The sequence below is a fragment of the Mesoplodon mirus genome (genome assembly GCF_964341445.2).
Source record: "Mesoplodon mirus genome assembly, chromosome: 2".
NCBI classification, from domain to species: domain Eukaryota; kingdom Metazoa; phylum Chordata; class Mammalia; order Artiodactyla; family Ziphiidae; genus Mesoplodon; species Mesoplodon mirus.
In genome coordinates, this window is record NC_138977.1 from 176,172,633 (window position 1) to 176,186,830 (window position 14,198).

The window sequence follows — 14,198 nt, forward strand, 5'->3', positions numbered from 1 at the left end:
CGCAGCCAGAGAGCTCCAACCCCAGTGCTTAAAAGAGGCTGAGAAAGGGCACAGGAGCCTCTTCTATTGATCCTTCAGTGGCTGTGACCCTGTGACATTTAGGATAAAATACAGAGTTTGCATTCTATCATCACTATGGCTACTATTTTTTACTGAGTGCTGATTATTGTGCTGAGCACATTTCATTTAATTCTCACAACACTGCCCTGAGGGAATTGTTATTTATTACCCCCATTTTACAGATGAGAAAACTGAGACTCTGTAAGTTACACTGGCAGAAAGTGGCAAAGCCAGGAGTTGAACCCAGGTAGGCTTGGCTGAAAAGCCAATGCTGCACAAAAACTGACACATGTGGGATTTTTGAGGGAGACGGGGAGGAAGATTCTCCTGATCCTCATTTCAGTGGCACTAAAGCTCCTTTCCAATGTAAAGCAGATCCAAGCCTCTCCAGGTTCCCCTTTCCATGGTTCTTTGTCCCTCTCTCAACTCCCTGTTCAATCCTATTCTCTGCTACTCTGTCTCAACACCTTTTCACTTTTCCTCTTTTGTCCCCAAAGTCCAAAATTATAGATTCCATTTGCTTTGTCCCCCACCACTAATACAAGAATTTTCCCCTGCCCTCCTCTTATGATCCAAGCCGTCTGAAAAAAAATGAGAATTAGGTTCCTAGCAAGGCAAACGACCTACCATTCTCGAGAGGACACTGGGGAATCTTGTTTGCTCGAAGGTTCCAAATATAACCCATGTTCCACTCAAGGCACACCTGATGATCTTTGAAAGGGCGTTCAAAAGGTGGGATGGTCTTCAGCAGGGTATAATTCTTTGCTACAGCATGTAGCAAGTTTTCCTCCCATTTAACATTCAAGTCTCCACCGCTATATCGGTGAGTAATCCAGGCGCGTAGTATCACCACAGATACCGAAATGGAGTGTCTGATGAAATAATCATCTCTATAAACCATGATGCTTGGAAATTTCACATGTACTATTTGTGTCCTGCTGGTGTGAAGATGTTTCTCATTCTTCCACCTTTTTTTGTACACGGGAATGCTACTTCTGAACTCAGATGAAACCACTGCTTCCAAATTGACAACACAAGGCTGAGAGCATAAATACTCCACCGAGACTTCAGAAACGTTGCGAACATTTCCTTCAAAGACAGTGAAATAAATAAAGTCTTTGTAAGCCACGCTCTGCTCAGCTCTGGGTATCACTGACGTCGTCAGGGAAGTCTGCCTACCCAAAGATGGTACAAAATTCTGAAAAGAAAAAAAAAATAGAGAAAGCTTAAAAATGATCATATTAACAGATAGGTGAATCATTATTTTCCTGGAAGAAAAAAATATCCATTTACATAATGCACTGAAAGTGGAAGATAAAAGATGTCGAAAGTACTACCGAATAATTGGAGAAAAACCAACATACACACAAATGAAGATTAGGCCACATTAAACTCTCTCTCCAGACTCAGTAGCATCTGCTCATCAAGATGGGACTTTCAAATCTACGTGGCAAACATTCCAGAGTTGGTTTCCAAATGATGGAGCTAGTTCACAACAAATCCAGGAGCAGTGAACGTGCCTTAAAGTGAAAAAGAGGCAATCCAGCTCCAGACATTTCCAAACTATTGTCCTGACTTCAAATGGTGGTCAAATGCACCCAAATCAAAGGATGGGAGAAGAGTTCAAAGTGCACCGGAGAGAACACATATCAGGGATGCCAGCTGGGGCGCTTTTTCTCCATAAGTTCTGAGCTAGGACAAGCATGCATGATGAATGGGCCAGCAAGAGGTTTCTATTGCTCCAAATCACACACAGGCAGGCTTGGACCACAAACTGTGCTGTCTGATTCTTTCACCATGGATGGCGCCACAGGTGCCAAGAGAGATTTTAGCTGCAGGTTTATTTATCTAGTTCTTCATTTTTTAATTTTTATTTTATATTGAAGTATAGTTGATTTACAATGTTGTGTTAGTTATCTAGTTCTTTAGATGATGAAGCGCTCTCAAGTGTGGACTTTCCTTCCAGAAGAAATCTGGAAAGTTTGGTCCTGAAATTAAGGCAATGTTTTGATCATGAGGCATGGATGGATGGATGCTAAGAGCTGTTCTAAATGTGACTTTGAGATTTAGACATCCATAACACAATAGCAAAAATGTTACTTTGGACCAATTTACACCCATTAGAATGGCTACTATTTTTTTAAAAAAAGAAAACCACAAGTGTTCGAGAGGATGCAGAGAAATTTGGAACCCTTGTGTATCGCTGGTGGGAATGTAAAACGGTGCAGCCACTGTGGAAGGCAGTACTGCAGTTCCTAAAAAATTAAGCACAAAATTGTCATATGACCCAGCAATTCCACTTCTGGGTCTATATCTAAGTTGAAAGCAGGGCTTGGAAGAGATATGTTCATAGACATACACCAGGTTCACAGCAGCATTATTCATAATAGTTAAAAGGTGGAAACAACACAACTGTTCACTGATGGATGAATAGATAAACAAAATGTGGTATATACACACAATGGAATATTATTCAGCCTTAAAAAGGAAGGAAATTCTGACACATGCTATAATATGAATGAACTTTGAGGACATTATGCTAAGTGAAATGAAAGTCACAAAAGAAAGAATACTGTCTGATTCCACGTATATGAGGTTCCAAGAGTAGTCAGATTCATAGACAGAAAGTAGAATGGTGGTTACCAGGGCTTGGGGGGGGTGGGGAATGGGGAGCTGTGGTTTAATGAGAACAGTTTCAGTTCCACAAGGTGAAAAGAGTTCTGGTGATGGAGGCACAACCCTGTGAAAGTACTTACCTGCACCGAACTATAAATTTAAAAATAGCTAAAGTGGTAAATGTTATGCTATGAATATTTTAACCACAAGTTTAAAGAAAACGGTCACTGTGGTCTTCTCCAAAGAAGGAAGAAATAGGGACCTCTTTCTTCAATTCTGGCTTAGGGCTGTAGGAGGGGCAAAGGTGAGTAACATGCGAAGTCTGGAATCAGAGAATCATGTTTACAGATAGCAGACACATGGCAGAACATGGCCTGAACTCCAGTCAAACTAAATGCAAACCCTAAGGGAACACAGCACCAAATGACAGTAATTCTGACTGGGGGCTCTGGGAGAGGCTTTATGGAGGAAATGGCATTTCAGTTGGGCTTCAATGGATGAAGAGAAGCTCTTTAGGTAGTGAGGCAAAGGGAGGTCACTGCAAGTGGTGTGAACAGCTTAAGTAGAGACATGAAAGGAGGGACAGGTGGCTGTCCTGGGGGTCTAGCAAGCAGCCGGGTTTGGCCAGGGGACAGAAGGGGGGTAAATAAAGACACAAAAGGACATGGGAATATGAGGGTCACAAGCCCTTGGTGATAAGCCAGCCCACCCCGGTTTTCAGATGAGGACATGGCAACCCCGAGGGTGTGTTCTCCGACATCCCGCAGCTGCAGGTTTAGCAGAGGCCGGCCCGGAAGCCTGGCTCCTTTTCCTCATGCCCACTCTGACATTCTCCACCCCACAGCACACACCATGAAACCAAAGATTTGCCGTTCCATGGCTGCCTGGGAACTCCAGGCTGATTCTGCTTTCATATGAAGAGAGATACAGCCAGCATTTGTCCACAAGCAATGGTTTATTCATTTGGCCAGATGTGCCGAGACGTGGCCGCCTCCTCAAGATTCAAATCGAGCTATTAAGCCCATAGCAGCGTTTAGCCGAAGCCAGAGACTGCTGGTGCTGATGGGAGCTGGACCAGAGTGGTGCCCATGGGTGACCTGCGCTCCTCAGTCCAAAAGCCCCCAAGGCTTCCCTTTCTCAGCTCCCCGGAAGGAGACATTTGCTTATTTAGTGAGACAATAGGGAACAGGGTCCAGGATGTGCTGTGGTATATTAAATATCACATTGTGTCCCTTCTCAAAGAATGACTTAAAACCTCTTCCTCGTTCTTTTCATGTATACCTTAATACCTCACCCAGGCCCTGTTCTCCTACTTCAATTTTTTTAAATCACGTTTTTTTTTGCTGATGCTAGGAACTCCAGTGAAAACCTCTCTTAAACAGAGCTGTTTGATTTCCTTAAATTTCATTGGAAAGTGCAGTTAATTCATTTACATCTTATTGCTAAAAATGGCCCAGCCCACTTTTCCACGTTAATAAGCACAGCATCATGCTAAATATAGTCTCACTTTTGCTTGGTGACCCACAGATTTCCAGACTCCAGGCTCATCATTGTGGAGATGGGTGGTGACAGATGAGAATGAAGAAGGTATGGGACACCTGACAGTGTATTCTCTCCAGGACCTTCTCTTGAAATTCTGTTTTTAAGGAAATCTCCATATACTCATATGAAGATCATTTTGTTTTCACGGGCTTCAGAGTCTCAAGTGAAGTAAAAGTAAATTCCAGGTTGACAGGTCCTAGATGTATGCTATCTGATATGGTGGCCACAAGTCATACTAAGCACTTGAACCGAGATGTGCTCTGAGTGTAAAAGATACAATGGATTTCAAAGACTGAACACAAAAAAGGATAAAAAAAATCTCTAATAATTTTTATACTGATTACATGTTGAAATGATAAGATTAAGATACAGTGAGTTCAATAAAATGCATTACTAAAATTAATTTTACCTGTTTCTGTTTACTTGTTTAGTGTGGCTACTAGAAAATGTGAAATTACATATGTGGCTCGAATTTGTGGCTCACATATTTCTATCCAATGGTGCTATTCTAGATCTGAGGTCAGATACTTTTCCTGTAAGAAAGGGCCATATGGTAATTATTTTGGGTTTTTCAGCTGCTTGATGTCCATCTACTGTGGTATCAAGAAAGCAGACATTGACAACACACAAGCCAGTGAGCATGGCTGTGGTCCAGTGCAACCTTGTTTACAGAAAAATGTAGCTGGCTGGATTGGCCCGGGGGCCATAGTTTGCAGATCACTGTTACAGACTATCAAGCTTTTATTCTAGATAGAGTTATTGTATTATTAGATATTATTTATTTTGTCATTTTTATGAAAATGTGTTCTCGTCATTATTTTGGATTACAGCCATTTGGAAAGATGACAAGATCATACAATAATCAGCTGAATTAGAAGACCACTTAAAGTGCTATAGAGTTTTAAAGAACACAGAGTGACAAAAGATATACTTTTTAAAGGAATAATCACATAGGAGAAATAAGATGAATAACCCAATCAGGCATCATTTCCTATACATGTGGTTGATGGGGCTTGATTTTCTATTTTGCCAAGGGTCCCTCATGGGTATGTTGACACCTTGCTAATGTTTCTTTCAATAAAGATCTAAGTAGGATGAGAAGTTGGAGCTAGGCTAGGAAAAGAGGTAGAATTTCATGGTCTGACGGGTCTTCCCTGGTGGTCCAGTGGTTAAGACTCTGCGCTTCCACTGCAGGGAGCACAGATTCCATCCCTGGTGGGGGAACTAAGATCCTGCAAGCCACTTGGCGCAGACAAAAACAACAGCAACAACAACGAGAATTTCATGGACTGAAATAGATGTTTAAAGAAGTGAGAGAAACATTAGTGACAGCTGGGGAACAAGAGAAGAGCAACTTCAGGGATAGGGTGATGTTCTTATATGATGGGGGTATGCCAGCCCCAAAGAGGACCTCAGAGTTACTGTATGTGATTTGAGGATCCTGGTCTAAATCCCTCAGGAAGGTTTTGCAATCTTCCTTCTCGTGGGCACCTATGTAACATAGGAAGCTGGCATCTCGTTGATTGGAACAGACCCAGCGGGCAGCTGCTACACCATGAATCGTGGCTACCTCTGTTATGTACAGAACCAACACCGATTAGAGACACATCACATTCTAAATATTGATTAAGCTGAAGCTGATTTCCTGGCTCAAGTTATGTGTGTGTTATGAGCTATTTCCTGCCAGGAAAATAAGGCAATTAACTTGAAGAGTTTCAGCTACGGGCATGACACGTGTCCAACCTTCATAGGCATTTTCACATGCCAGGTTGCATTAACATAAGCTAAAAATTTCCCAAACGTTCCTTTGTTTAGAAATTATAAAGTCAGAGTCCATGTCTTGTTCACTGTTATGTCCCCGGCTTATAAGATAGAGCTTGGCACATTGTAGAGTTTGGCTAAGGGTTTTTTGCTGAAATAAGTACCAGGTGTGGACATTTCTACCAGGTGCCTCGGTGGTCCAACTCAGATCAACTGCCCCACAGCGCTGGGGGCACCTGCATATAAACCAAAGCCCTCGATCCAATCTTAAGTCCCCACCAAACTTTCCTGACATTCACAAGTTCTTTGGGGCGGGTGGGGGGATGGGGGTTGGCACTCCTCTGTTTTTCATCCAGCCTCATTAATCTCCTTCCAAAGAACATTTCACTGGGCCCATGGGGGTCAGAGTTGACCCAGGGGACTGTGAGGTCAGAGAAGGTGGCACTCGCACCCACCTTGTCCCTTTAGGGTGGACTTCTCCCTTTCAGACAACAGCCCTACATTCTAGAACTTTTCCATTTCCCCACACCAAAAAATATAAAATAAAAAATTTAAATTTCCTGCTCCTCCACCCCGCTGGACTCGTGCTCATCTGGCGAGTTCACCCATGTTAATGTGATAATGAAAAACACTGTGGTAATGTCACATATCTGCATTTCTAGGCCAGCCTGATGGAGATAATGCCTTAAAAAAAAAGGCCAAATGTACTGCAGCTGTAAGCAAGATAGTTGCAGTGTAAAGGGCACCTCTGTGCCCCTCAAATTATGCCATTTAGGCAACCACATAGATGTTTCACCTCGGAAGCTGCTGGTCCACTCTGCACACAGTGGAGCTGGGCTCTGAAAGATGCCTGAGCCCTCAAACATCTGTTTATACCAGAATGAAGCCCTAATCAAAGTCAAATTTGACAACATCCCACACAGTCACAAAACATAGATTCCTTTGCCTTTGTGTAATTGTGTATGTTTTGTCATTTTTTTAAAAAAACAAGACAGAAATGGGTCATTTCGTGTGTGTTCCTGATAAAAGACCCAAAATTGGAACTCTAAATGCATTCCGTTCAGCCTGGGAATCAAGAAACAGATGAACTTAATGTATCTTCTGGATGGAAAAAATAATCTATCAAAACCACCTGAACTTTTTTTAGGATGAGACCATCTCATTCCTTTAAAAATCAGTAAGAGGAAACGCTTTTCAAATAACCTTCCCTTGTTCCAAAGATGTGAGAAAACTTGGCTCTTTTCTCTATATGATCCACTTATTTAAGGAAACAGAGACATCAGAAAATCTTAACTCACGTCACTTGTCTATGGGAAGTCCATTTACACTTACATGTGCATGTGGGTATGTCTGATTGCAAACAATAATTGACTATTTTTCTCATCCTTGTCCATTCTGCCATGCCACAGTCACCTAAGAAAACCTTGGCTTTTGAGCACCCTCTCTCCAAACTGGCTGGATCAAACTTTCCATAGGTCAAAAGGTAATTGTACTGGCTTAAGAGGCCTACGTTTCCGATTTCTGCCAACTAGAAATAAGTAAAAATTCTGTTTATGTCAACAAAGCATGCAATTAAGCAGAATGAGTGATGACATCAATATGGACTTCGAGGTCAAGATGAGCCTTGGGAAACATTTCCCAGCCGACCCGTGTGCCTTCCCAAACCTGAGAGCTGTCTAGAGAAACACCATTGCAATAATGATCAACACTCTTTGCTGTGTTGGATCCTCTCCCCCTTTTAATACTGTTTGATATGCTATTTCTTGCTAACACAAATTATGAGAGGGTAACCAAGTTTGGTGCAGTTTAATTTCATTGAGTACCTACTATGTGCTAGGCACGGGGACAAACGCAGTAAGTCTTCTCATTCACTTCTAACCTCATCCTCTCACACTGAATTTCATAGAACTTCTCCCCTCTAACCACACAACAGCTCTCTGAGGGACACAGCATTCCAGTTAACAGCTGAGGAAATGAAATGGATTCAGAGAGGGTGAGTAACTTGCGCAAGATCAACCAGCTACTAAAAAAGCAGAACCAAAATTCAAATCCATAGCTGCTGACTCCACAGCTGGTGATGGTGTGCCTGCTGCCTTCCAGAAACACCCAAAATGATGCCCTCAACTCATCCACTTCTACACCCGTCACTACCTTCTGGTTACAGGTGGGGAAATCTTGGGACTTTGTTCACTCCCGTCTTGAAAGTGTGGGGTGAGGGGCTAAAATCACATCAGATCACCATGCATTACGTCTCGGGAGGGTAGATGTTATCTTACAAACACACACGCTGCACTGAGCCGGCTCCCCAGCTTGGTTCAGCCCTTCTTCGGGTGAGGCTGGGGGGCAAATGACAAGCCACCAAAGCAGAAGCTCCTCAGCAATTCCTCACATCCCGCACGCCCTCGTGCCCCTCCCTTCCTTTCTCCGGGGAATGGGATGAGCCAATAAACAGGGTAACTGAATTCACTTCAGGCTATTTATGGTCTACTCCAGTCTATCCAACTTCTCCGTGAATTGCCTGGCCTCTTTACGCCTTCTCTTCTACCTGCCTTCCAGCTGCCCCGTTCAGCCAATTGATGGCTCCCACACTTTTGCCAACAGGCAGCTGGAAGGAAGAGAAGGCAAGAGGCAAACACCGCCAGTTGGGAGATTTTAGGGACTCTGGTTGGAATGAATGTGGAAGCTATTGGCTGATGTGAAGTTAGAGGTTGGGTCTCTGTATTTCAAATATCCATAATCATTCTTGCACAAACTGGATAATTGAATATCTCTATACCTCGTTTTGAAGTTCCTAGGTCCTGTGTTACACAAAGCAAGGAGTTAATGAACACTTCTGGACGGATAACTGATGGTCTGTGGTCGCTTACAGAGAATTCTGTACAACTCTGTCACAGCCACTGTCTGCCAATGAGCCCCACACACATCTGTGCCGCTAATGCCCTCTTGTTTCTTTGTCTTCTGGTTGTCTCACAAGTGCAAATGTCCACTCGGAATATTTCAGCTCTACAGCTGACACCAATACCAGCCATTGTGAGATTTATTTTCTCATTTTAGGAAAAAATTATACTTCAAGACCAGAGTTCGGAAGAGACAGAATTGCCTTCTCCAAGTGCCATTGTCACAAATGGGGCTGGGCAGTCTCAGGCTGTTCTAGCCAAGTCTGGTGGAAGGTAAGAGTTAACGATGGACGAGAATGGCTAGGGGGTCTCTGAAGCAGAGAAAGACCAGCATGGACCCCACCACTCAGCACCCATAACTTCAGTGGAAGCGGTTTCCGTGACCTTTTGCTTTCAAGGCCCCATCCTCTCTGAGGAGGCTCTCTGCATCTTGACCTTTGGTGACTTCAGAATTTGGGGGGCAGCTGCTGGAACCAGGGATCATCTTTTCAGAAATCTGCTTGGCATCGTTCCGTGACTTATCTTTCAGGCCTCGTCACAATTATTCATGCTTTGGCAGTATCCTAGCTACAGTCACAGAGCTGTTCTTGGGCTGCTACTGAAGGTTATTCTGTCCCAGCCAATGGAGCAGGAATGTGCCATCACCTAAGGACCCTGTTCTCCATCAGGGTGGCAGGGGCTTAAAGGCGTCTGTCTAGAAGGCCTCTCTCAACCTCCAGCCCTTGTGAACCAGCAAATAGGTAGGGATAACACAAAACAGGAGTCAATCCCCAAATCACAGACAATTTGTCTTTGTAATACATTCCAAGGCACACTTGGCTATACTCTTGGACACATGCTCACACAAACTCAAGTGCTAAACTCTGCCAGCTGCCTCTGGATTATACAAGGACCCCATCCTTTACCTCTCCATTGTGATGGCAAATATCTTCTGGCTTTACTTATTTTTTTTTTCCCCCTCTTTAACATCCTGCTTCTACTCTGTGGCCTGGGCTTCCTGCTCTGTATATTTTAGGCTACTTTAGACATGACCTCACATCCTGGTCAATTTCACAGAAGCTGCTAATTTTGAGAACTTTGCTAATGGCCCATACATCTATGAATAAGGGGAATGGGTTACAAGCAGCAAAATCCAGAAGGCAATGAATGGCTAGAACTGGGGCTCTGGAAGGAGACAGAATTGGGTTTCAAACCTGGACTACCTGTGTGGCCTAGTACAACTAACTTAACCTCTCTGAGCCTCAGTTAATTCATGTGAATGGGGATCATACTAGCTCCTACCTCACAAGGTTATGGTTAAGATTAATATTGGGGGCTTCCCTGGTGGCGCAGTGGTTGAGAGTCCGCCTGCCGATGCAGGGGACACGGGCTCGTGCCCCGGTCCGGGAAGATCCCACATGCCGTGGAGCGGCTGGGCCCGTGAGCCATGGTCGCTGAGCCTGCGCGTCCGGAGCCTGTGCTCCGCAGCAGGAGGAGCCGCAACAGTGAGAGGCCCGCCTACCGCAAAAAAAAAAAAAAAAAAAAAAAAAAAAATATATATATATATATATATATATATAGGATAATGCATATAAATAACCTAGCACAATGCAAAGTATTATTACTACTACTACTATTATTTAGGTTTCCAAATTATGGGATAGCTTTCTTCCTCTAGTGTCTACCTGTTCCTGAGGTCCTGCTTAGCTATTCTGCTCGACTTCTACCCTCCATCTGTCCACCCCCCTGCCCTGACCAAGCACTTTCTCTAGGAAGTATTCCTTGATGTACAAGACACACACTTATGCATTTTTCTCAGTAGTTTATGTTTTTCATGTGTTCATGCAGCTGTTTTACATTTTCCCCAATTTGCAACTGAATTTCTCCAAGGTCAAGAAGGCTTACCTTTCAGCAGTTTCTCTGGTAGCACATACCTCTCAAGCAAAATCCCTACCAATGGCTAGACCTTTAGAACAAAAGGTGAAGCCCACCTTCCAAGTCACAGTTTTGCTTCCCTCGGTTTTGCAAAACTTTCTCATTCAGTTGAAAAATGGTTTTCTTGTTTATTCAAATTGTTGTTTTTTGTTTTTTGTTTTTTTAACAGTAACATATCCGAAGCCCATCTGAAGGAAACACACATACTCAGGAAGCACTGACATTTCCCTCTCCATGGTAGTTCCAAAATCCACCCCTTCCTTGTCTGCCAAGACATTCATCCATGCTCTAGTTATTTTCCACATTACAGTATTTTCTATAATCTTTCTTTTTGGAGCCCTACCTCACCACTAACTCACCGTAGTCTGTCCATAGCATCATTTTTCTCCTCTCTGTGATCTGTTGTCTCAAATCCCCCTTGGTCCATACAGAAATTTTATAAATTTATTTTTTTTAAATTTTATTTATTTTACTTTTGACTGTGTTGGGTCCTCATTGCTGCACGCAGGCTCTCTCCAGTTGCGGTGAGCGGGAGCTACTTTTCGCTGCAGTGCACGGGCTTCTCATTGCGGTGGCTTCTCTTGTTGCGGAGCATGGGCTCTAGGTGCGCGGGCTTCAGTAGTTGTGGCACGTGGGCTCTAGAGCGCAGGCTCAGCAGCTGTGGCTCACCGGCCCAGTTGCTCCGCGGCATGTGGGATCCTCCCAGACTAGGGCTCAAATGGCAGGCGGATTCTTAACCACTGCACCACCAGGGAAACCCCATACAGCACTTTCATACTTTCTCCATCATCTGTCTTTGCTCCTGTGGACCACTTAGGCCTTTATTGCTCTTGTTTCTCTGATTTCTTGTAACTGTCAAGAAGCAGTCTCTGCTTGCCAGGTCTTGGTATTTCCACGTGGAACTTTCCTGACCACTTGCACATTAATGTTTCATACACTGCTCTACTACATCATTTCTGCCTCTGTGGGTAACCAGTGCCTTGTGGATGGGAATCATCTGTTTAAACTGCAACCCTGTCATCTGTTATGGCAGTTTTATTTATGAGCCTGTGTGCTGTAACCCTGTGGCATAAATATTAAATAATAATATCTCCTGGGTGAAAAAAACCATTCATGTTAACTGACAACTTCTTACAAAAATATGAACTAAAGCCAACCACAAAATCTGATACTGGCTTATTTTACAATATGAGGAAAAGCACGGATTGCTCAACAGGTAGATGAAAAGGCAGAATTACAATTTGCATTTTTACATCCTCTTGCTTCAAGAAATGAAACATTCAACAAGTAAAGGGTATCAAAAGAAACTTGGGCTGAGTGGCAACTTTCTTTGGAATCAAATTCTAAATCCTGCCAGTGTCTCCTAAGCAGTTATTTGCCTCCAAGAAGAAAGTCTCCAAATAATGGCAATGCCACATAAATGAAAAGAATTCTGGACAATGACACTACTCAATTTTTTTCTTTTCTTTTTTTCAGCATTCTGTGAATTTCCTATTACATCAGTTTCATGATTCAGCATTTTCCATTTCATTTATTTACAGTAATATATGGCGAGATAACCCAAGGTTTCTTCAGGATCCTGGAACATAAGGTAGGCTGGACAGAAAGGGTGTCAACTCCTGTAAATTTACTGTTGTTTAGGAGAATTCAAAGCAGAAGAGAGCAAGCCAGCAAAGGAACTGGGGAATATTCCCCCACCTTGTTCCGAGGGTCTAAATTAGTCTGGTATTTTAAATGAGTTGGTTTTGAAAAATAGGTTACTGCCATTTAGTTGATGACTAAAACAAAAGCCAGGAAGTGTGCAAATTGTAAACGGACACGCATGAGCCAAACGCGTTCTCTGAAATGACAATGTTCAAGACGCAGCTAAAGTCCCCACTCCGGCGGTAAGCGTGTTACAAAGAACTAGATTTCTTTCTGGCAGCCGCAACTTGGCTGGAGGGACCATGGAGGAGTTGAAGAGCGCTGCAAATACGAGGTTCATCGCCGGGTGCGTCCGCACAAAACGGTCCGGGCCATGAGGACCGGGTGGAAACTAAGAGGAGGGGCGAGGCGGGTGGCATTCGCAGAGAGAAAGAGGCGAAGTTGGGCACGGGAAGGAAAGGAACCTCGAGAAGATTGTGAGGGACGCCCAGGACCGGCAGGGAGGGAGCTGGAGAGCTGTGCGCAGCGGGGAGGGAGAAAACGCGGGGTGGCGAGGCTCCCAGGTGGAGTGGGGAACAGGACTGGGTGTCGAGGGGAACCTGACCCGGGTCTGGAGCGGGTCTCGGAGGGAGAGGAAGGGACCCCGGCGAGAGCGCAGCGCCGCAACTCCGGTCCACGCACCGCTCTCCGCGCCCCGGGTACCCGTCCCAGGTGCCGGGAGCGCCCAGGGTGCGGCGGCGAGGAAGAGACAAAACTAGCCGTGCCGCACCTGCCCGCAAGGTGGAGGTCCCCGGCCGCCCCCACCCGCGTCCCCGGGGCCCCGCGCGGAGGGGAGGACCCGGGCAGGGTCCGGCGCTCACCAGGTAGCAGAGCAGGAGCAGCGCGCAGGCAGGGCGCCCGCCGAGGCCCGGGGGGACGCCGCCGCTCGGGGGGGCCATGGCTGCGGCCCGGGGGCCGGCCGCGAGCGGCAGGGGTTGTTGCTGCTGCTGCCGCCGTGGACACCCGAGCCCGGCGCCTCGCCGCTGCATGGCGAGGCCGCCCGGATCCGGGCCGGAACAGGTCACCTGGTGCAGAGACCGGCCCCCGCCCAAGGCGCCACCTTCCCGCCCGCCCCCGGCCGGGCCGGCCGCTGCGCGCGGGGCCACCTGCAGCCGCCGCCGCCTCCACTGCCGCTCCCGCCGTCGCCGCCCCCGCAGCCCCAGCCGAGCGCCAGCTCCTCCCAGCCTCCCAGTCCCCGTCCCCTCCCTCCCCTCCGCTCCCGGCCCAGCCCGCCTCCCGGCCGCTCCCTCCGGCCTCCAGGCTTCCACCCCGGCGGGCAGCAGGCGCCCACGCAGGTGGGGACTGACCCGGGCCCCGCCCCCTGGCCGCCGCCCCCCACCCCCGCTCCCGGACAGACCCCTTTTCCCTTTCTTTCCTTTCCTCTTCCTTCCCCACCCCCCTTCCGCGCTCTTTCTCTCCGCGATCCCTCTCCCCGCCCTCCGCTTCCCTTTTTTCCTTCTCTACAATTCTCACTCTCACCTCTCTCTTCCTAACCCCCTCTTTTTTCTTTTTTCACTTGCTTCCTTCTCTCTCAATCCGTTTCCTCTCTCCACTCCCTCCTCTTCTCATTCTATTCCTCTCTTGCGCATCCTCTCTCTCCCACCCACTCCTTTGGCGGGTCCTACAGCCTAGTTCCCGCCCGTGCAATGGGTTTTTGTTTGGTTGCTTTTTTGGCGAGGGCGCCATTCCCGTCGGGCGCAGTGCGAGTGTGCCCCCGTGGAGTCG

The 14,198-nt window shown here is 46.0% G+C and overlaps 1 protein-coding gene across 1 annotated transcript in view; it reads right to left on the minus strand.

The window, feature by feature from the left end:
- Positions 1-13,619, minus strand: part of SEL1L3 (SEL1L family member 3) — a 100,389-nt gene extending 86,770 nt beyond the window's left edge. Inside the window, exons 1-2 of the mRNA XM_082606914.1 lie at positions 13,295-13,619; positions 688-1,258 (exon numbers count right to left, since the gene is read on the minus strand). Coding sequence (XP_082463040.1) covers positions 688-1,258; positions 13,295-13,462 — 739 coding nt within the window. The 5' untranslated portion in view covers positions 13,463-13,619. The remainder of the gene's footprint in view (positions 1-687; positions 1,259-13,294) is intronic.
- Positions 13,620-14,198: the final 579 nt, after the last annotated feature.